We start from the raw sequence: 23,230 nt of genomic DNA on the forward strand, positions 1-23,230 counted from the left end.
TCACTTTTGGGGTACCTCAAGGATGTGATCTAGAACCTTCTAGAGAAGACCTAGGGATATTGAAAGCTTTTAAATGTTAATTCACAGTAGAAACGGGATACAATTTCGTTTCACATTATCAATTAATTTCAACAAAATCTCGACTTCGAACCTTCAAGATAAAGACTCTCCGATCCATAACCGGAAACACATTGCGAGACCAAGTAAGAAATACCCACATCCGGAGCATATGTAAGACGGAGGATATCGTGAGGTGGGGACGACAACGAAGGCGATAATGTGATGATCATGTAAACAGAATCACATCAAGGAATCCCTGAAGGATGCAGACCTCCAGGCAGACCTCCAAAAAGGTGGAAAGACAGCTGGGAGTCAACATCCCAAGAGCTACAAGCGGAAGCACAAACAGATCCTTAGGATCTAGAAAAAGAAGAAGAAGAAGACATTTATGATATCGCAATTTGTGGTACTATCAGCTACAAGTAAGCTCTACTCATCCACGGTGAATGATTAGGGCTTTATTACTTTCGGGGTGCCTCAAGGGTGGTGTCTAGAACCTCTTTCAATCTCGTTAATTATCTGAATTACAGTCGAAATAGACGTAGCTTTCGAAAAGCTAGCATAAATTCGCAAGTATGTACCATTAATATGTTTATTCCAAATGTATAACAATAATAATAACCTATAATATTTTTATTCCAGCCGCTCCAAAGTTGAACATCCCGCCCCGCTTCCGCGACGCCGCCTATTTCGACAAGGGTGAGAACGTCATCGTCAAGATTCCCTTCACCGGCCATCCCAAACCCAAGATCACGTGGGTGCGAGAGGGAGAGCACATCGAGTCTGGTGGCCACTACCATGTGGAGAGAAAGGGTAAGATACATATGTCTGATTAGCCGATCACTTCATTAATCCTACAGGACTATCCATTCAAGAGGTAGCATCTCATTAGTTTGTTGGAGCCTTATATTGTAACTGGATTCATTCATTGTTTTTGATATTCTGTCACATTTACGGTGATTTTTGTACTAACCAGTTCCCAGTTTAGTCGAGTGCTGATCGGAAAAATTGTATTCCGACTTTGGTATTGATTTGCCTAAGCCAATTACGTATTTGTTGTTATCGACTAAAACAAGCGGTTTTCGGACAATCTTGTTTCTACTTAATTAATTTTTTTACAAAAATGTTAATAATATTAGTATTTGACCACTCACCGAGATTTTAATGTCTACCGGTTTCGAGACGTACCCGTCTCTTCGTTAGAACAATCACTACCACAGCATGCAAATAATACTACCCCTCACTACCATAGCACTATTTGCACACTTAAAACTACACAAAATGTTTAACACATGCGATTTTTGGTCGACCCAAAGACCAACATGCACTCAAGGTTTTAGCACAAACATTACGAGCCTAAAGGTTACATGCACTAAAGGTTACAGCGTTACGAGCCGAGGTTAAACATGCACTAGAATCTTGTTTCGATTCAGAATTCAGAATCTTGTTTCGATTCGAATCGTCACCAACAGGTGACGATTTATTGCACTGGCAAATTTTCTCGTAGAAATTCGACACTTAAGTGGTTAATGTACTGTTTAGTCGTATTTATGGCCAATATTTTGGACTTCAAATGACTTCAAATGGACATTTTCATGACAAATATACCCAGAAAAATACTCAGTATCTGAAAGACCATGAAAATATTGACGCGTTTGTTCTTGTTTTAAGTATGATAATTTGGTTTTCAGATCGCCACGCCATCCTCACGATCCGCGACGCCAGCAAGCTGGACTCTGGTCCATACAGAATCACGGCTGAGAATGAGCTAGGACAGGACACGGCTATTATCAATATTGAAATCAGCGGTAAGAAGAAATTTGATCATTTGTATTCTTCTTCTTCTTCTTCAAACCCTTATCCGCACCCCAGTGGTGCATAGGGCACTGCATATAAACGCAGTGTTATCGTGATCATTAACACATGAAGGAAAGGTGATCAGCCCTCCGCTTCAGGTACCAGTCCAGGGTGATATTGAATAAATATTAGAGTGAAAAAAATCACTTATATTTATTTGACCCCCCCCCTGGGAATCGAACCCGGGACCTCCTGAATGGTAGCCGAGCGTGCCGACCATTACACTATGGAGGCGGACGCCTCATTTGTATTACCCCACCCAAACTTACTCATCATCACTGTTAGCTGCTTCCTCGCAGGGTAGGCAGAGAGAATAGAACCCCACACCTTTGTCTTTGTAAAAAAAAATTGCCTCTTTCATAATTATGCATCTCCTCATACATACCAGCCAATTTTTCCGACTTCTGACCTGACCACGTCCAAGTTTTCCACAGGCTTTCTCTGTTCCATTCCGAACTACATTCACTTCACAAATTTGTTTTGCCTTTCTTTTTTCAATAACTGTTTCACATGTCATTATTGTATTGAGATATGTTGTATCAATCAATATTGTGCAAAATTTAACTCTGTGTCCCAATACCATAATGTCTTGATACCATAGTGATAAGCGCATTTGGCTACCACCAAAATTCATCTTATCCCATTTTTTTCAATTCAATTCAATTTAATTTATTTAATAAAAAAATAATATACACATTACAAACAATATTCAAGGCGTATATATTATAATAAAAGTAAGCAATAAGACTTAAAGGTGTAGAAGAATCCCGCTTCGGAAAACTCCTTCGGACACATGGAACAGATCAATATCCAATGTGATATTGTTCAACATAGCGGTAGCTCTTCCTACAGGCATAACCATCGGCAAGTTGGTCCTGTGTATAGGAATGTGAAACAATCTATGCCGACGCTGTCTTAGGTAACTATCGGGAACATACAGACCAATGCTCCGGATAATTTCAGGATTATCGATCATACCGCGCAACAATCGATAAAAATGCGTAATCAAATACACATTCACACATTTATAGACTTGCTGATTTCCATATTTTGAATATTGAAAACATTAACTTTGTGGATCAAAGTGATATATTATTTTGAGAAATAAAAATGCTTTGTGAATTTTCACTCATGAATTACATGAAATTATAGTAACTTTAAACATAAAGAGTAAATCCACTCACGAGTAGGCATAGGCTATCAAACTTAAAAAGTTGAAGCCTGAGTAGGGTCATGATAAGCGGTGTTGCATAAGCCGTAGCTAGATTTCAAAGTCACTTGGACGTTAGGTAATTAAAAATAATAATAAAAACTTTGTGAATGTGAGTGGATCAAAAAACAAAGTATTTTTATTGCTGATTTCCCCTTATTATCACATTCTCTCACTTGACCAACTATTAACCCATTTTCTCCCACATTACTTCCTACTTGTTCTCTCACAACTATCACATATTCTCCCACATTACCTCTCACTTGACCACCTATTTCCACACATTTACATCACATTTTTGCCTTATTTTCTCACATTTGAACATGTTCTCATCCCGTTTGCAGACCGCCCCGACCCGCCGCGCTTCCCGACAGTGGAGAGCGTGTCGGTGGACTCCCTGGCGCTCAACTGGAAGGCGCCCGTGTGGGACGGCGGATCCAACATCACCAACTACCTGGTGGAGAAGAGGGAACACCCCATGTCCAGCTGGATCAGGGTTGGAAACACAAGGTAGGTGATAAAACTGCTTGTATTGGCAGTGCTTTGAGTATGTTTGTGTATACAGTACAGATACTTGATTTAATCCTTTTGAAGTCTTATCATGTTAAGATTCAAGGGCGTTTGTTCATGGATAGAACATGGTTCTACTTTTATATGGTTGAGCTTTGATTCAGGAAAGAACTGAACAGTCTTTGTTGAGGTTTTTCGATAAAGAATCTTTAGTGTATGCTTGGTGTTCCTCCTCAGGACATTGGGTTTGAGATGGGTCGATTTTATCATTTTTAATGTTTAGGATTGGATTGTTCCATGAATATTTTTGTGCATATATCTATTCAATTGTACCTTGTATCTTCACAAGCATTGTGAAATTAAACATATTAAAAGTGCTATATATTTTCTTTCTTTTTCATTTGACTAGAGTGAGCCATGCGCGGCTGAGTACAGATAATGTTAGTATTATTAACACCCCTTATCCAATATATTCTGTCTCTGTAGTGTAATGGTCAGCACGCTTGTCTACCGTTCTGGAGGTCCCGGGTTCCATTCCCAGGGGAGGGGAAGTCAAATAAACATAAGTGATTTTGTTTGAATATTGAAAGCATTAACTTTGTGGATCATATTGATATATTATTTCAGTGAGTGGATCAGAACACTGATGTGAGTGGATCAGTGATGATATATTATTTCATTGATTTGAGTGGATCAGAACACAAAGTATTTTTATTTCTCGAAATAATATAAGTGATTTTTTCACAACTATATTTATTCAATATTACTCTGGACTGGTACCTGAAGCGGAGGGCTGATCACCTTTCCTTCATTAGTTAAAGATCAAGATAACACGGCGTTTATATGATACAGTGCCCTATGCACCATTGGGGTGCGAGGGTATCGAATAAAAAAAGCTGATTTTTTCACTGTAATATTTATTCAATATCACCCTGGACTGGTACCTGAAGCGGAGGGCTGATCACCTTTCCTTCATAAGTTAACACGACATTTATATGATACAGTTCCCCATGCACCATTGGGGTGCGGATAAGGGGTTTGAAGAAGTTGAATGAAGTGATTCAATATAATTGAGTCCCGATTGTTTAAAATTTGAATGATTGAATTTTTTTCAGATTTACGACAATGGCCGTCACCGGCTTAGCGCCTGGACACCAGTACGAGTTCAGGATATACGCCGAGAACATATACGGAAGGTCGGATGCGTCCGCCACATCAGGACTGGTCGAGACCAAGAACATCATCAAGAAGGAGATCAAGAAGAAGGAGTATCCTGGTAAGGATGCTCATGATTACAAATCTAGTGTATGAGTATGTTCTCCTCTAACGCTGCTTCATTTGCATTGGAAAATAAACATTAGACCAAGTCTGTACTTTCTCAGCATTTCTTCTCCATGTTATAATGGATAAATTTAAACGTGTTTCACTCTCTCTCGCTGCTTTCTGATGTGTGTGAAGGAGACGTGTATTTACCAGTGCTTACTATTTGTTATTTTATTATTATTTTATGTTTAAGATTTTTGTTTCTAGTGTATTTTTATATAAGATACTGTATATAACGCTCACTCCTTTCAAGAACGTCATAAATCAAATAACTTGATTATTCAGGAGAACGTTTTTAAAGTTTAAAAATATAACAATGTATTAAAAATAAATATCAAGCCACTTATTGACTTTTTACTGTGCAACAGATCTTTTTAGGTAAAACCCTGAAGGTTTTTTCTCCATTTGAAAAACATTAAGTATATTTAAAAAAAATAATTAAACAAAACCCTTTCTTCAAAATGCAAAAACAACACTTTCTGCCCTGTAGCGGGTAAATATTAAGTTAAAAATATGCCGCTTTTGCTGGGATATAGTACATTTTCTGGGCATCCCGAAAACATGTACAAACTGAAAATTGACGATTTTTGATTTATGATTTATGACGTTCTTGAAAGGAGTGAGCGGTACGTATTTTGTCAAACTAATAAATAAATAAATAAGTTAGTCTTAATTTTTGGCGAATGTTTAAATTTCTGTTTTGTCCACAGTTGACGCAAACGGCAAGAGAATCAGAACTAACGCAGATCATGGTCCAGTGAAGGATTATGACAGCTACGTGTTTGATATCTACTCCAAGTACGTTCCTCAGCCGGTGGAGATTTCCACAGATTCCGTTTACGACAAATACGACATCCTTGAAGAAATCGGTGAGTACTATTTCTATTTCAATCTAAAAATAATGTAGTTAGGCTAGCATAGGAAATATATTCTGTATCATGTGCTAGAATGAAATCAAAGCAGCTTGACACTCAGTCTATGTGCTGCAGTGATGTCAAGAGCTGTTAGAGTAGACTAGATGAACACAATAAGTATACATGTTCCAATGGTGTGACGAGCAGTTAGATTACGCTGTAATAACATGTCCGCCTCCGTAGTGTAATGGTCAGCACGCTAGGCTACCGTTCTAGAGGTCCTGGGTTCGATTCCCAGGGGGGGTCAAATAAATATAAGTGATTTTTTCACTCTAATATTTGTTCATTATCACCCTGGACTGGTACCTGAAGCGGAGGGCTGATCGCCTTTCCTTTGTGTTAACGATCAAGATAACACTGTGTTTATATAATGCAGTGCCCTATGCACCATCGGGGTGCGGATAAGGGTTTGAATTGAATTGAATTATAACATACTCGGATATGGTATAGATAAGGCAGGAATAGTTAGACTAGGCTAGAGTGACACACACTCAGTCTACATGCTGTAGTGATGCCATGAGCTGTTAGACTAAGCTAGAAGAACACTCTCAGCCGTGCTGTAGTGATGTTATGAGCAGATTGACTAGGTTAGAGGAATGCATGCAGAGATGCCATTCAGCTACGCTGCAGTGATGGTATGAGCAGATAGACTAGGCTAGAGGAATACACGCAAAGATGCCATGAGCGTAAGACAGGCTAGAGGAATAATCTAGCTAGGACAAGGGCAGCTAGACTAGGCTAAACATAACACGGGCAAAACAGACTAGTCTAAAGGAACACACTCTGCCTTACTGCAGAGGCTAGAGAAACACACTCTGACATGCTGTATATAGAGCAGAAACAGCTAGACTAGGCTAGAAGAACATACTCAGCCATGCTGTAGTGATATCATGAGCAGATAGACTAGGCTAGAAGTACACTCTCACCCATGGGGCAGTGATGTCATGGGCAAATAGACTATGCTAGAGAAACACTTTCAGTCATGCTGCAGTGATGCCATGAGCGATAGACAGAGTAGAGGAATAGTGTAGCCAGGGCAGGAGCAACTAGACTAGGCTAGAGTCCCACTCAGTCTATTTGACGTGAGGGCCGAGACGGAGGCCTCATGGCGGAGAGACATGAGAAGTGCCCCTTGTGCCCGCAGGCACGGGCGCGTTGGGAGTGGTGCACAGTTAGACAGGCTAGAGGAGCAGTGTAGCCAGGGCAGGGCAGCTAGACTAGGCTAGAGTCCCACTCAGTCTATATGACGTGAGGGCCGAGACGGAGGCCTGATGGCGGAGAGACATGAGAAGTGCCCCTTGTGCCCGCAGGCACGGGCGCGTTGAGAGTGGTGCACAGTTAGACAGGCTAGAGGAGCAGTGTAGCCAGGGTAGGGCAGCTAGACTAGGCTAGAGTCCCACTCAGTCTATATGACGTGAGGGCCGAGACGGAGGCCTGATGGCGGAGAGACATGAGAAGTGCCCCTTGTGCCCGCAGGCACGGGCGCGTTGGGAGTGGTGCACAGTTAGACAGGCTAGAGGAGCAGTGTAGCCAGGGCAGGGCAGCTAGACTAGGCTAGAGTCCCACTCAGTCTATATGACGTGAGGGCCGAGACGGAGGCCTGATGGCGGAGAGACATGAGAAGTGCCCCTTGTGCCCGCAGGCACGGGCGCGTTGAGAGTGGTGCACAGTTAGACAGGCTAGAGGAGCAGTGTAGCCAGGGTAGGGCAGCTAGACTAGGCTAGAGTCCCACTCAGTCTATATGACGTGAGGGCCGAGACGGAGGCCTGATGGCGGAGAGACATGAGAAGTGCCCCTTGTGCCCGCAGGCACGGGCGCGTTCGGAGTGGTGCACCGCTGCCGCGAGCGCCGCACCGGGAACGTGTTCGCCGCCAAGTTCATCCCGTGCCACGGCGCCATGGAGAGGGAGCTCATCCGCAAGGAGATCGACATCATGAACCAGCTGCACCACCGTAAGCTCATCAACCTGCACGACGCCTTCGAGGACGACGACGAGATGGTGCTCATCTTTGAATTGTGAGTAAAATTACATTGCTTACTATGTCAAACGCATCAATCTAGCGGCAGATGAGGATCACGGACCGTCTTTCAACTATTTGCCAAATACAAGTCCTTCTACAGTCCTTCTTTTGCCAATTCCGTGGTGCACTTTCATACATCGGTATTGGTAATGGCTCTCCGTTGTGGAGTCAAATTAAAAAAACTTGGCTCACAAGGTCAAATTAGATTAACTTGGACCCTAAGAGCTGGAAAATGTCAAAAAATAGACGCATTTGAGATGTGAGGCTAGAGGAAGATGTTGGCAATCCCATGGAAGGCAAAGAGAACAAACGTGCCGATCTTGCAGCAGATAAGGATCATGGATCGTCTTTCTACTATTTGCATTCTTCGCCTGTTCTACATCAATGCATCTCCTCACCCATACCCGCCGATTATTCCAACTCCCAGACCTGTCCACATCCATGTATTGAAAATAATTGATTTTGCCAAGTTAATGATGGTCTTCCTTTGTTTCTAAACTTTTGCCTCATCTCATTAGATATTTCCCAACCTACGTACCATGCCAAGATATAAGAGGCGATGTTGCACAGCGTTCTAATCAGCAGCGCTACCAATTGAAGATCCTATAAATTGTACTGTAATTTTATGCGTATTAAAACATCTGTTTTGCCCATTTTGCAGCCTCTCTGGCGGAGAGCTGTTTGAGCGCATCACCGCGCCCGGCTACCAGATGTCCGAGGCCGAGGTCATCAACTACATGCGGCAGGTGTGCGAGGGCGTGCGGCACATGCACGAGCAGAACATCATCCATCTCGACATCAAGCCCGAGAACATCATGTGCCAGACAAGGACGAGTAGCAATGTCAAGGTAACGTCGTCCGTGCAGTTGTAGTGTCTGTTTAAGTAGAGTCTTGATATGAGAAGGTCGCAACATGAGTAGAAACGCGAGAAGCGCCCCTCAACACGACTAGGTCTCAACACAAAGTCTCACCACGAGTAGGTCTCAACACGATTAGGTCTCTACACGATTAGGTCTCTACTTGAGTAGGTCTCTACACGAGTAGGTCTCAACACGAGTAGGTCTCAACACGAGTAGGTCTCAACACGATTAGGTCTCAACACGAGTAGGTCTCTACACGAGTAGGTCTTAACACAAACTGGTCTCCAGGTTCGATTCCTTATAAATTATACCTTGATATATCCAAAAATATTTCAAAATATGATCACCCCTCAGAAAGCTCTAGCCATATTCCCAGGTCCAATATGGAAACTTTAGAGTGACTCACAGTATGATCAGGAAAACTCTTCATTGTTTGGATACAGTACTCAGTGCACCATCAGTTGCAGGCATCAAATTGGGAATTAATACTGCTGAGGGATATTGCCAAATGCCCTTCGACAAATTCTGTGTATAAATGTTTATTTTTTCTTCTTTTATTTCCAGCTTATTGACTTTGGACTCGCCACCAAGCTGGACCCCAACGAGGTCGTGAAGATCTCTACAGGAACCGCCGAGTTCGCCGCTCCGGAGATTGTGGAGAGGGAGCCGGTTGGATTCTACACCGACATGTGGGCCGTGGGAGTTCTAGCCTACGTGCTGTGAGTTCATCAGCCATTCTTTACCTAACCTAACCTAATCTCTCTCTCTGGTCTCAATCCTGCTGATTGGTCTGCAGTAACAGATAACATCTTTGCCATTCTAGTCTATTTTCCGAAACCCTCTTCAGCTCTTCATATGACAAGCAGCCCATGTCCTCGTATGCCCAAGTCCACACGAGCTTAAGTACTCTCTTATGGTAGAGAAAGTCCAAAAGAAGTTTCTGAGGTGTCTCTACAATAAAGAGTACGGCTATTATCCTTGGCTCTACCCGACCCAGTTTCTCCAGGGTATGCTTGGCTATAATAGTTTAGAGACTTGAAGGAATGTGTATTTGATTACGCATTTTTATCCATTGTTGCGCGGTATGATCGATAATCCTGAAATTATCCGGAGCATTGGTCTGTATGTTCCCGATAGTTACCTAAGACAGCGTCGACATAGATTGTTTCACATTCCTATACACAGGACCAACCTGCCGATGGTTATGCGTGTAGGAAGAGCTCCCGCTATGTTGAACAATATCTCATTGGATATTGATCTGTTCCATGTGTCTGAAGGAGTTTTCCGAAGCGGGATTCTTCTACACATTTAACAAGAGTCTTCTTGCTTACTTTTTAATTTGTATTTTTAATGTATACGCCTTAAATGTTACTTTGTAATGTATATATTAATTATTGAATAAATTGAATTGAATTGAATTGAATTAATTTCTCATGGATATTTTTCGATTACATACTATTATTTCGTATTTTCCATCTTCTCCTTAATATTCCTTGATTTTTTTTCTCTTTATCTAGTTTTTCCACCCATTTTTCCGGATTAAAATCATTTCAATTAGTTTCTTACTTTACTCACCTCTATAGTGTAGCTGTTAGTGCGTTCAGCTACCACACTGGAGGTCTCGGGTTCCAATACCTAGGGGTTAAAATCAAAATACACGAATAAAACCTCTCTCCGTCCAATAATTTCAAACGGCTGTAAAAGTTCTCAACTTTGACCAATATCACTAGTCTGTTTTTTGTAGGTTGAGAGATATTGGTTGGCAACTATAATCCCTCCAATGCCCATTTGTTCTGTGCAAGAATTTTAACAAATAAACATGATTGGTTATTTGCAGGTTGTCTGGACTGTCACCGTTTGCTGGCAATAACGATATCGAAACCCTGAAGAATGTGAAAGCCTGCGATTGGGAGTTTGACGAGGAAGCTTTCACCAATGTGTCTGAAGACGCCAGAGACTTCATCAAGAGGCTGCTGATCAAGAACAAAGAGTAAGCCCCATTTCAGTAATTGATAATATAATAATATTCCCGCACAATACACTAGAGGGAACGTTTGAGAGATTGATTGCTAGAAAGATTCTTTGCCGGGAGTATCTAGACCGAATATAGCTGTACCCCTAAAAGGGCCAGAAGAGAATCGCTTATCAAAAAATGCAGGGTTTTTCTATTGAACAATCCTCGGGAAACTATATATATAGCTTTTTAGCTATCCTTATGTTCTATTTAGAAAACTAAATAGTTTTGCATAAATACATAGCGTTTTCCACGTTAATATTATTCAACCAGTGACTGGTTTTCATTGTTACAGTCTGGATGATTTCGGTAACAAACTAAATAAATGTGGAAAAACTATATATTTGTCATTTTGTTATTAAAAAAAAACTTTTTGATCTTGTGGTTCTGTGAGCGTGCTATTTGATGTGTATTTGATTGCTGTGCGTTTTGCAGGAAGCGCATGACCGCGCACGAGTGCCTGCTGCACAACTGGCTGACGGGCGACACGGCCACGCGCACCAAGCTCATGGAGTCCTCCCGCTACGAGGCCATGCGCGACCGCATCCGCGCGCGCTACGAGCGCTGGGCCGACTACGCGCTGCCCATCGGCCGCCTCAGCGAGTACTCCTCCCTCCGCAAGCTGCTGGTCGAGAAGTGGAAGATCTACGACGGCACCTTCGGTGAGCGCACCCCACCCTGACCCTAAAGCAGGACTTGTTATCTCATCATCGTGTCAATTAGATCACATAGATCTGTCTTTGTTATAGAGTCCCGAGATGTATTATTTGTGGGACCTAGCAAGACTGCTTTGTCTTTAACGAGATATTTGGTTTCCAGATCGCAGACAAGCGGCGCCACGGTTTGTGATCAAGCCTCAATCCGCCTTCTGCTTCGAGGGACAGTCCGTGAAGCTGTACTGCAGGATCATCGCCGTGGCCACTCCGACAGTCATGTGGTCGCGCAACAACCAAGAGCTGAGGCAGAGCGTCAAGTTCATGAAGAGGTAAGTTGGATATGCATCATCTACACCCCGGATGTTACCAAAAAGTGTTGAAACTTCAACCAATTACTTTACAAACAATGTTGAATCGTGTCAAAAGATTCTATCAATATCTTCTCTAACCTTTATCCGCACCCAATGGTGCATAGGGCACTGCATCATATAAACGCAGTGTTATCTTGATCAATAAAACATGAAGGAAAGGTGATCAGCCCTCCGCTTCAGGTACCAGTCCAGGGTAATATTGAATAAATATTAGAGTGAAAAAATCACATATATTTATTTGACCCCCCCTGGGAACCCGGGACTTCCAGAACGGTAGCAGAGCGTGCTGACCATTACACTACGGAGGCGGAAAAGGTACAGCATCCTCGAAACAACTGTTCACCCAGACCTGAGTATATGAAAACGGTTGCCTCTCACATAATTGCCAGGTATATTCAGAACCCAAGAGTGAGAGTTAGATCAAATAATAGAGAGTCCTTCACAGTGCATAAATACAGGATACAGTCAGGTAAAGACCTCACAAAGCACTGACCTGATGTTGTGGAGCTACAGGAAGATATTTCCATACTGTAAACACAATTTCGATCCACCATTCATCAATTCACCCATTCTGTCCTAAACTATCATAATGAAATTTCTTGCAGGTATGCCGGAGACGACTATTACTTCATCATCAACCGAGCGCGCCTGGAGGATAGAGGAGAGTACATCATCCGAGCGGAGAACCATTATGGCTTCCGCGAAGAAGTTGTATTCCTCAATGTCCAGCGTGAGTACCCGTTTCTCCGTCTTTCAAACCATTTAGGAGTGAAAGAAATGAACCCTGTGGGATACCACGACTCATGGCTTATGCAGTATTACAAGTGAATCCAAGTATACATACCGCTCACTCCTTTCAAGAACGTCATAAATCAAAAATTGTCCATTTTCAGTTGTGCATGTTTTCGGAATGCCCAGAAAATGTACTCTATTCCAGCAAAAGAGGCATATTATTAACTTAATATTTACCCGCTACAGGGCAGAAAATGTTGTTTTTGCATTTTGAAGAAAAGGTATAGTTTAATTTTTTTTTTTAAATATTAAATATTTTTTAAAAGGAGAAAAAACCTTCAGGTTTTACCTAAAAAGATCTGTTGCACAGTAAAAAGCTCAATAAGTGGCTTGATATCTATTTTTAATACATTGTATTATATTTTTAAACTTTAAAATCGTTCTCCTGAATAATCAAGTTTTTTTATTTATGACGTTCATGAAAGGAGTGAGCGATATTTGTCTTTTCTTTATCAATCAGCAGGGCAAAGAAGGATGCAGCTTTCTTTCTAGTTCCTTCTTCCTGGATCATGTCTAAAAGCTCTGCAGTCTCTAATTCTTGAAAGATTGATGTATTCATATATCGTTCTCTTGATCTAGATGTTGTTGATATTACTTGTATGTAATGTCTTTAGTTCTTATGGTAGGTAGCTGAGATGCTGATTTTTGTACTACTGCACCCTTTTTACAAACAAACTCTTATTGGGTGATGTCTGTAATTTTTGAGCAGTCCTTAGTTCTTGGATAATTGGGTCACTTTGAGATGATATATGTATTAACCCTTACTGGTCTAATGTCGAATCTCATTCGACATCGATTTTTTCCTCTTAGGTCCCATGTCGGATGTTATTGGACATTTTTTTCATCATTAGTATTATTAATTTGAATTCCAAGCTTACATTTTTGTCACTCGTATCTATTACAACAGTATCTGAAGCAGAGGACAGATTTTTTTCCAATTGGAATGTAACTGTCTACCCATATATTTTTTTTAATTTTGGGGTCCGGAAAGGGTTAATAAATGTCTTAGCTACATACTTCATACGAGTCTCCAGAGAACGCGCTTCACAAAAAACAACTCTCTTCTTTTATGAAAGTCTATTTTTTGGTGATACATTGTCCAGATTGAAGTATCTGCTATGTGAACTCCGCGTGCCAGGCTTATCTAAATGACCAAGTATGAGTAATGCGTAATGCGCTAGTATCCTTTGCATGAATGTAATACTCTTCGATCTCCAGTCTTGGGCGATTGATCCGCTAATCGTTTGTGTCTCTGCAGCGGTGCCCAAGATGCCGACCATTCCGCGCCTGTCGGACGAGCCGCGCCGCCGCGAGGCGCTGCCCTACACGTTCTGGCAGGAGGACAGCGAGGCCGCGCCCTCCTTCACCTTCCTGCTGCGCCCGCGTGTCATGCAGGCGCGCGACACCTGCAAGCTGCTCTGCTGCCTCTCCGGCAAGCCCACGCCCACCGTCAAGTGGTAAGTTAATTTACTACACCTGACCTTACTTGATCCTTCTTCTTGCGTCCAGTGTTGAACAAAGCCCTCCCTCTTGGGCTTGCACAGTTCTCTGTTGGACGTGACTCTCTTCCAGTGCAAGCCCGCCACTTTCTTAATGTCATTGAACCATCTTGTCTGGGGCTTGTCCACGATTCTGCGTCCTGTTCAAGCACCTTCATCCATCTATCCTCAGACATACGTGCCACATTCCACTTTCACAGTTCCACTTTCGTTCAACGATTGTTTGAGCCATATCTGTTACCTTGATCTTACCTCACCACGCCTCGCCTCGCCTATCTGACCAGACCTCAACCCGAGACTGGGTGATTTTTACCTGACCTCATCCTGCCAGACCTGACCTCATTTAACCTTCTTCTTTCTTCTTCTTCTTCACCCTTCTCTCCTCCACTGCTGGATATAGGCCTCTTCCACACCCTGCCAGACCCGACCTCATTCAACCTTCTTCTTTCTTCTTCACCCTTCTCTCCTCCACTCCTGGATATATCTTCTGGCTTTTTCCGTATCCTTCCATTTTTCGGTCTGTTGCTGTTTGAAGCCAGTTTCTACCCCCTACAGCGGTTTTGTTGCCGACGACATGGTCCGAACCATCTTTTTTGAGGTCTTCCATCCCCTATTTTATTCTCCCAAGGTTTGTTTTTTATTCCACCTCAACATTTTAGGGGTCTATCTAGTTACTCATTTGATTTGTGATCACTGATCACGTACCCAAAATATTTTGAAACCTGACTTTGTTGGAACGATGTCTGGAAGAAGATGAGAGAAGTGATCATATTTTACCATATTGACAATAGACAGGAATAACAAGATCCAAGAATACCTGGATTCTGCTATATTACTGGAAGTCCTGAAGAGAAGGTGGACATGGTTGGGACATGTCCTTAGGAATGCCACCTGAGAGCATCAACCCCTCGTGTCTCTTCTTCCAACCCCGAGGATTCTGGCGCCCAGAAAGGCCGCTGACGACCATTCACCGACTTTACTCAGCGGAACTTCGAGACGCCATACTGACCTGGGAGGAAGCCAAGGAGATGGCGCGTGACAGAGTGACTTGGTGAGGTCTCGTGTTGGCCCACCTAGGGAGAGAACATGGAAAGAAGAAGAAGAATATTATTTACTTCCTTATTATCATATTTTCTCTATTATGAAGGCATATATGGTGGAGACACATAAAACTCCGGTCTTGCATGACCTAATCTAGCTCTAGAGCTAGACTATTGTCTGTGTATCTCACCTGACCCTAAATGTGCATTCTCTCTACAGGTTCAAAGACAGACGAGAGCTTTCCAAGCACGAATACAGTATCTCCCACTCGGACGGAGTCATCACGATGGAGATTGTGGACTGCAAGCCCGAGGACAGCGGCAAGTACAGCTGCGTGGCCACCAACAAGCACGGAACTGATGAGACCAGCTGTGTCGTTATTGTTGAAGGTATGTTCAATTCTCACAACTAAATAAGGAACAAATTAGCAGACTGAAGCTGTCAGGTAGACTGCTTCAAGCTGTCGTAGTTGAGCAATTTGCAGTCCCAATTTAAAAATCTCTTTTGAGATATTGACAACGCTATTAATATTTACTCCACCCCTTCTTTTTTTTTAAAGGAATAACCCGCAAAGGTTATTTTAGATGCTTGTCTGCAGGTAGGATAGTAATAATAGGAAAGGTATATGTGAAAAATACATCACAAACACTCAACAATTGAAAATAAATATTTCTTGAATTCATTTTGCAATTGGCCGGATTCGAACCCGCGACACGCGGTTTCGTAGTCGAGCGTCTACCCAACTACGCCACGGCGCCTGTCTTGTGTCCAGTATCGAATAAAGTCCTCCCTCTTGGACTTCTACAGTTCTCTGTTGGATGCGACAAAAGCCCGCCACATTCTAGGATTAGAATCGTGATAACTATCGCAAAATCCATATTTTCTGTATTATTAAGACGTATGTGGTGAAGACACTTGAAACTCTATTCTTGCATGACTAAATGTAGCTCTAGACAGTTGTCTGTGTATCTTAAGGTGGAGACTGACCGGAGCATTTCGTCGTAACATAACGTCGTAACATCGCTCGCGGCGAGCATCAGCGAGCATCCGAAACTATGGATGGAGTGCTCGGTTTGCTGTACTGACTGCCTGAATGCTCACATCGTAACATGTTACGTTATGACAAAATGCTCCGGTCAGTCTCCACCTTTACCTGACCCTAAATGGATCAGAAGAGATGTTATTTTCACATTTCGAAGGGATTGTCTGTCTGTCTTCCTTGCAAGCGAGGTAAAATTGGCCATGATGACACTGTATTTGAATTTCAAACGGTATTTTTTACACTATTTGGATCAGAAGAGGTGTTGTTTTCACGTTTTGATGGCATTATGTCTCTTTCTCTTGCAGGCGAGGTAGTGTCGGAGGCGCAGGCGGAGCTGGCGCACAAGTTCCTGTACTCGGGCGACCGCAAGTACATCGAGCAGCCGCTGAAGCCGGCGCCGCCGCCCATCATCACCAAGACCAAGGTGACGGTGGACCCGCCCGCGCACGCCAAGCCCGCGCCCGGCGCACCGCCCGCGGCCGAGCAGAACAAGAAGAAGTACGGAGCTAACAAGCACCTCGACACGGACTCCACGGGGTCGCGGTCGAGGAGCGCCACCAAGGAACTCATATGTAAGTGGACTGTATGATCCTTCTAATTGTGATCCTTGTGGAAGCAATGACTCTTCAGTGAGGATGGCCTGGGACGACTAGAAAAGAGGAGGTTATCCCAGTTATCTGCGCTGTACGTAGCGCTCCAACCACCGAGGTGCCTGCTGCTGCCTTAACTTGATCGGTTCATCGTGGGAAATGTGGGGATCTTCCTTTCCCTCACTTCTAGTCATTCCAGGCTATCCTCATTGCAGCTTCAGTTATTTCTTGAGAGAGCTCTCCAGTTATCCCTCGACCGCGCTGCACGTAGTGCTCCAACCACCGAGGTGCCTGCTGCTGCCTTAACTTGATCGGTCCACTGTGTGGGGATCTTCCTCTTATTCTCTTCTAGTCATTTCAGGCTATCCTCAATGCAGCTTAAGTTATCCATTGAGAGAGCTCTCCAGTTATCCCTAGACTACGCTGCACGTAGCGCTCCAACCACCGAGGTGCCTGCTACTGCCTTAACTTAGTTCATCATGGGAGATGTGGGGGACCTTCCTCTCCCTCTCTTCTAGTCATAGTCTAGTCCTCATTAGAGCTTCAGTTATCCCTTGACTAGGCTGCACGTAGCGCTCCAACCACCGAGGTGCCTGCTGCTGCCTTAACTTAGTTCATCATGGGAGATGTGGGGGACCTTCCTCTCCCTCTCTTCTAGTCATAGTCTAGTCCTCATTAGAGCTTCAGTTATCCCTTGACTAGGCTGCACGTAGCGCTCCAACCACCGAGGTGCCTGCTGCTGCCTTAACTTGGTTCATCATGGGAGATGTGGGGGATCTTCCTCTCCCTCTCTTCTAGTCATAGTCTAGTCCTCATTAGAGCTTCAGTTATCCCTTGACTAGGCTGCACGTAGCGCTCCAACCACCGAGGTGCCTGCTGCTGCCTTAACTTGGTTCATCATGGGAGATGTGGGGGATCTTCCTCTCCCTCTCTTCTAGTCATAGTCTAGTCCTCATTAGAGCTTCAGTTATCCCTTGACTGGGCTGCACGTAGCGCTCCAACCACCGAGGTGCCTGCTGCTGCCTTAACTTGATCGGTCCATCGTGTGGGGATCTTCCTCTCCCTCTCTTCTAGTCATTCCAGCTGTCCTCACTGCCACGCAAGCTGAAGAATCCGTCGTGTAAAGACATTGGCTAGATTCAAGCCATCTAAGTGTAGTTCCTGGCGAATGGATTGTGAGATGCTTGTCAAATAAACATGTTGAAGCCATGATACTTTCAGCTACAATCCACGGTGTGCCCGCCAAAACTTTTTGTAAAATATAACACTATGGGCGCTTGTTCACTACCCGGAATTTTACCGTCCGGCAGTGCGGTTTTGAAAAATAAAAGCGACTATGACAGTTTAGCGTGATCGAATTTACGCGCAACGTGTTCACACACCGATCAAGACTTCCGATCCGAAGAAAGATGCACAAAAGCCAATCCAAGCCAATCATTGTTTTAAAACGCTAACTGACGTGCTGGACCTTAAAATTCCGTGTAATTCTGTGTAGTGGACAAACGCCCTATTAGTCATTTTAGTTAAAAATTTTACATAGTTTATTTTTCAATTAAAGCTTAAATACAACCTCAGATATGTGAATAATTCAATTGCCAATCATGGTATATACACCTTTGTACTTTTTTCATCTTGCATTCAAATTAATAGTCTCTGCTAAATAAAGGCTTTTCTAAATCCAACATATGTAGATGGCTTTTGTAAACTCATATGTACTGTGTTGATACTGTATCTAGGACACCTATGTATCATATCTAAAATTTGTGACCAAAGATTTTCGATATGCTAAAAATTTGTGAGTAATTTTTTTATTCGTTTCGCAGTACCTCCCGACGACTCTACCATGTGCAAGCCAGAGTTCGCACGAGCCCTGCCGCCCACCATGGGCGTGCGCGATGGAACCCCCCTCCTCCTCAGCTGCTCCGTACGAGGTGACCCCGAACCACAGGTCCAATGGCTCAAGGGAACCAAGGTATGCCTTCATCATCATCATCAAAAAAATTCATGCATGCTGCAAAGAGAGAACATGGTTCGAAGACATGGCCCAGGTAATGTCCATGACAGAAGGACCTACAACCTGAGGATGAGGAGAGCTGACCCCAGCAGTCTACAACGACGATGAGTTGGGATGTAGCCAGGAAGAAGAAGAAGAAGATCAGAATCTCAACGATCTGCTTTTGTTTTCTTCCGTGGATCTTTCATATCTCGACTACAGACCCACTTGCCGGGTCCAAATTTTACAGAAACTTGCTTATAGAACCTAAAATTTGGCGGTGTCAAAAGTCTGCGTAATCGGAGGGCATCTGTGACTAGATGTATGGATGTGAAGGAGGCCAGGAGTGTATGTCAGGACAGAAGAGTGTGGCGCTCCATCCTCTCTGCCTACCCCTGCGGAAAACAATATATATATAATTAGAACTTTTTTTTTTGCAGAGACCCACCGAACCACCTTGTGTGTCTTGTCGGTGGAGTTCTTTTTTAATACATTTTCTATTGTTTTTAACAATTTTAACCTAATATAGACACAAAAAAGAGAAAAAAATGAAGAATATAAACATTTTACAATTTTCATAAAATTAACTCTTGATCATTTACCCATTCCTTTATTTTGCCTTTGTTCCATATTTTATTTTGACCTCTAACATCCGTCGGCAACAAATTAAAAATGTTGGGAACGATATATTGCAGTGTTGGACTCCCATATGGGACTATCAAACCTTCGTTGTGTGTAAATCGTGTATCATGGTTGTGTACTAAAGGATTTTGATATTTTTGTCTAGTTTGTTGTTCAACGATGATACTCATCCACAATATTCCACGTACCGGCAGTAATTTTAAATGTTTATATATCAAGATGGACTACCATTATTATGTATAGTGGATATATCCGAGAACTGTTTTAGTATTCTTTACTAAAACAGTTAAATGTGATATCTGTACAAACAAAAATGTCAATATTAGCTTGATAAAAATATTAAATCTCCTAAAGGTATTCACCGAATGCTTTAAATTTTGACACATCGCTCACTCCTTTCAAGAACGTCATAAATCAAAAATCGTCAATTTTGAGTTGTGCATGTTTTCGTAATGCCCAGAAAATGTACTATATCCCAGCAAAAGCGGCATATTTTCAACTTAATATTTACCCGCTACAGGGAAGAAACTGTTATTTTTGCATTTTGAAGAAAAGGTATTGTTTAATTATTTTTTTAAATATACTAAATATTTTTCAAATGGAGAAAAAATATTCAGGTTTTACCTTAAAAGATCTGTTGCATAGTAAAAAGTTAAATAAGTGGCTTGATATTTATTTTTAATACATTGTATTTTATGTTTGAACTTTAAAAACGTTCTCCTGAAAAATCAAGTTTTTTTATTTATGACGTTCTTGAAAGGAGTGAGCGACATGTGATAGCTAAAAATATGTTTTTTTAATGGCTTGGGAGCTATGGGTGAGCACAAAATCACCGCCATCTGTTGAAAGTGATATAAAAAAACGCAATGCTAAACATTGCTCATGGCGGCAAGCGTGCTTCTTGACAGCTGCTGTCACATACCATGTTCCATTGCATTATCATTTCATAGAATTATGAAATTTAAGCATTGCCTTTGATCATTCTTCCTGCGATACCCGAGTGATGACACTGATCCATTTCTTTCCAGGTTTTGGCTTCGTCTGAAATAATGGACCTTAAGTACAAGAACGGAGTGGCTAGTTTGGCAATCAACGAAGTCTTCCCCGAAGACGAGGGAGAGTACATTTGCCGCGCCAAGAACAGCGTCGGAACGGCCGACTCCACCTGCAAAGTCTCCATAAAACGTAAGCACCAAATTACCTCCAACCTAAGACGCGCGTTAGCCAAATTACACAACTAAAGCGCGGTGTGATCGATTATCCGGAACATTGGTCTGTATGTTCCCGATAGTTACCCAAGGCAGCGTCGACATAGATTGTTTCATATTCCTATACACAGGACCAACCTGCCGATGGTTATGCCTGTAGGAAGAGCTACCGCTATGTTGAACAATATCTCATTGGATATTGATCTGTTCCATGTGGCTGAAGGAGTTTTCCGAAGCGGGATTCTTCTACACCTTTAGCAAAAGTTCTTGCATATATTTTATATTAATGTATTTTTAATGTATACGATTTAAATTTTTTCTACTTTGTAATGGTATATATTAATTGAAATAAATAAATGGAATTGAATTGAATTGAATGATTTGGTTTTATGTTTCCAGCTATGGATAACGGCACCTCAGGCAAGGGAGGACTCATGGACCGACCGCCCAGAATAGTCTCCCATGTGCAGTCCCAGGAGGTGAAGGATGGAGAGGCAATCACCCTATCCTGCCGGTGAGTTTCCACTCGACACTTTCCTTCACTAAGCTTTCCCATACGGTGCGATAAACTTCCGCATGCACCGGTGATATCGCTCACTCCTTTCAAACTGGCTTACGAAATCGTATAAAGAGGTATTAGGATGACTTTTTTTCTGAATTACCTAACGTCCAAGTGACTCTGAAATCTAGCTACGGCTTATGCAACACCGCTTATCATGACCCTACTCAGGCTTCATTTTTTTAAGTTTCATTGCCTTTAAAAATTTGTATGAAAATTAAATTGTTTATGACATGCAGTCGTATAAGACATGGCCGAATGATGGCATCTATTTCAGATATCGCTCACTCCTTTCAATAACGTCATAAATCAAAAATCGTAAATCAATTTCCAGTCGTGCATATTTTTGGAATGCCCAGAAAATGTACTATATCCCAGCAAAAGAGGCATATTTTTAACTTAATATTTACCCGCTACAGGGCAGAAAGTGTTGTTTTTGCATTTAAAAAAAATGTATTGTTTAATTATTTTTTTAAGTATACTAAATATTTTTCAAAAGGAGAAAAAACCTTCAGGTTTTACCTAAAAAGATCTGTTGCTCAGTAAAAAGTTCAATAAGTGGCTTTATATTTATTTTTAATACATTGTATTATATTTTTAAACTTTAAAAACATTTTCCTGAAAAATCAAGTCTTTTAATTTATGACGTTCTTGAAAGGAGTGAGCGATATGCCCATATCCATTATTCATTTACGAATATCTCTTTTCAAATGTAATATTTTCACCTTATATTGGTCTGGTATTGAAAAAAAGTTAAATAAATACTAACTTTTCCCACTAACAAAAGAAATGTCAAACTGACATTTATTAAACCAAAGACTATTAAACGAGGGAAAGCATAGAGAATAGACTTACTCTTTTTCTTATTTATTGAGAAGTATAGATTTCACAAAAAAAACAGTTATGCAGGTAGGTAAGTTACAAATTGTTCAATTTTGGGTCATTTAGCGAGTGTTTTTACCTAGAATTTTCACTCATGAATTACATGAAATTATAGCAACTTTAATCATAAAGAGTAAATCCACTCACGAGTGCCTACTCGTAATAAATATTGTTAAATGTGCCCTCTCCACGGCAAAACCTATTGGGGGCATATCATTGTAAGATAATTAGTAATTACAATTTGCTAAAATGCTTGTTAAACAAAATGTATAAGTCACAATGGTGTTTCATTTGCAGAATTGTCGGCGCTGAGAGGTTTGACGTGATCTGGCTGCACAACAACAAGGAGATCAAGCCTTCCAAGGACTTCCAGTACTCCAGCGAGGCCAACATACACAAGCTGCACATAGCCGAGATCTTCCCGGAGGATGCCGGTAACTACACTAAATACTTCTTAGACTTATTTTGCATATTAAAAGCTTTGTGGCAAAGTAATATAACACTCTCCTTATCATTCATCGTTCACTTGAATGATAAGAAGAGTGTTACTTCTTAGGGTGAAGACTGACCAAAGCATTTCGTCGTAACGTAACATGTTACAATGCGAGCATTCAGGCAGTCAGTCAGCTCATTCCGAATGCTCCATCCGAAGTCAGATGCAATTTAAAATCAGTACCAAGGTTGCCAATCTGTGGGAAATTCCTCAAACTGCGGGGAATCTTTATTTTTTCTTCATCTCCAGATGAAGTACTCTTACTCCAGTAAGCTGTAATTTATTAAAATCACAGAAACAAAAATCGCATCTTCGCCGCGAGCGATGTTTAGACGTTACGACGAAATTCTCCGGTCAGTATTCACCCTTAGACATACTGTTATTCTTCTTCGTGGGTTACAATCTTTGTGATGGTTGACTTGCTTCTCTCATGGACAGTCTCCACCCGTCTCTTCAACTCGGCGTACCCGCTACAGCGGTTATATTGGAGATAATTTGGTCCATATAGGTTAAGCGGGGTCGTCCTCTGTAGTTTGTGCCTTCGCACATGCCCTCTGCAATTGTAAGAAGCAAGCTTGGGTGTCTTAATATCATGGCCTATCCATCTGGCCGGCTATTGCGCTACTTTGTTTAGTAAGCATCTAGACTCCCCAGCCCTGCTTAACACATTGTTTGCGGGAAACGCTTAAAAGT

The 23,230-nt window shown here is 42.0% G+C and overlaps 1 protein-coding gene and 1 non-coding gene across 33 annotated transcripts in view; both read left to right on the forward strand.

The window, feature by feature from the left end:
* The window catches only part of bt (projectin protein bent), a 288,017-nt gene that overhangs the window by 261,202 nt on the left and 3,585 nt on the right, over positions 1–23,230 (forward strand). For 31 of the 32 annotated variants that reach the window (XM_088260322.1, XM_088260293.1, XM_088260302.1 and 28 more), the window contains 19 exons: positions 703–873; positions 1,752–1,868; positions 3,472–3,637; positions 4,753–4,913; positions 5,671–5,829; positions 7,683–7,890; positions 8,557–8,743; positions 9,320–9,474; positions 10,593–10,745; positions 11,205–11,431; positions 11,589–11,754; positions 12,402–12,526; positions 13,847–14,045; positions 15,348–15,517; positions 16,476–16,742; positions 18,584–18,732; positions 20,424–20,580; positions 21,003–21,117; positions 22,342–22,478. In XM_088260322.1, the coding sequence (XP_088116448.1) occupies positions 703–873; positions 1,752–1,868; positions 3,472–3,637; positions 4,753–4,913; positions 5,671–5,829; positions 7,683–7,890; positions 8,557–8,743; positions 9,320–9,474; positions 10,593–10,745; positions 11,205–11,431; positions 11,589–11,754; positions 12,402–12,526; positions 13,847–14,045; positions 15,348–15,517; positions 16,476–16,742; positions 18,584–18,732; positions 20,424–20,580; positions 21,003–21,117; positions 22,342–22,478 (3,189 nt within the window). Of the gene's footprint in view, positions 1–702; positions 874–1,751; positions 1,869–3,471; positions 3,638–4,752; positions 4,914–5,670; positions 5,830–7,682; positions 7,891–8,556; positions 8,744–9,319; positions 9,479–10,592; positions 10,746–11,204; positions 11,432–11,588; positions 11,755–12,401; positions 12,527–13,846; positions 14,046–15,347; positions 15,518–16,475; positions 16,743–18,583; positions 18,733–20,423; positions 20,581–21,002; positions 21,118–22,341; positions 22,479–23,230 lie in introns of those variants that run through there. The other variant, XM_088260324.1, reaches the window with a different exon arrangement.
* TRNAG-ACC (transfer RNA glycine (anticodon ACC)) lies at positions 6,048–6,121 on the forward strand. The gene has a single exon. It is a non-coding gene; the product is annotated as a tRNA-Gly (tRNA).

The sequence above is a fragment of the Brachycentrus maculatus genome, unplaced genomic scaffold (assembly GCF_059751285.1).
Source record: "Brachycentrus maculatus isolate JH-2025_06_01 unplaced genomic scaffold, ASM5975128v1 h1tg000131l, whole genome shotgun sequence".
In the NCBI taxonomy this organism is placed as follows: domain Eukaryota; kingdom Metazoa; phylum Arthropoda; class Insecta; order Trichoptera; family Brachycentridae; genus Brachycentrus; species Brachycentrus maculatus.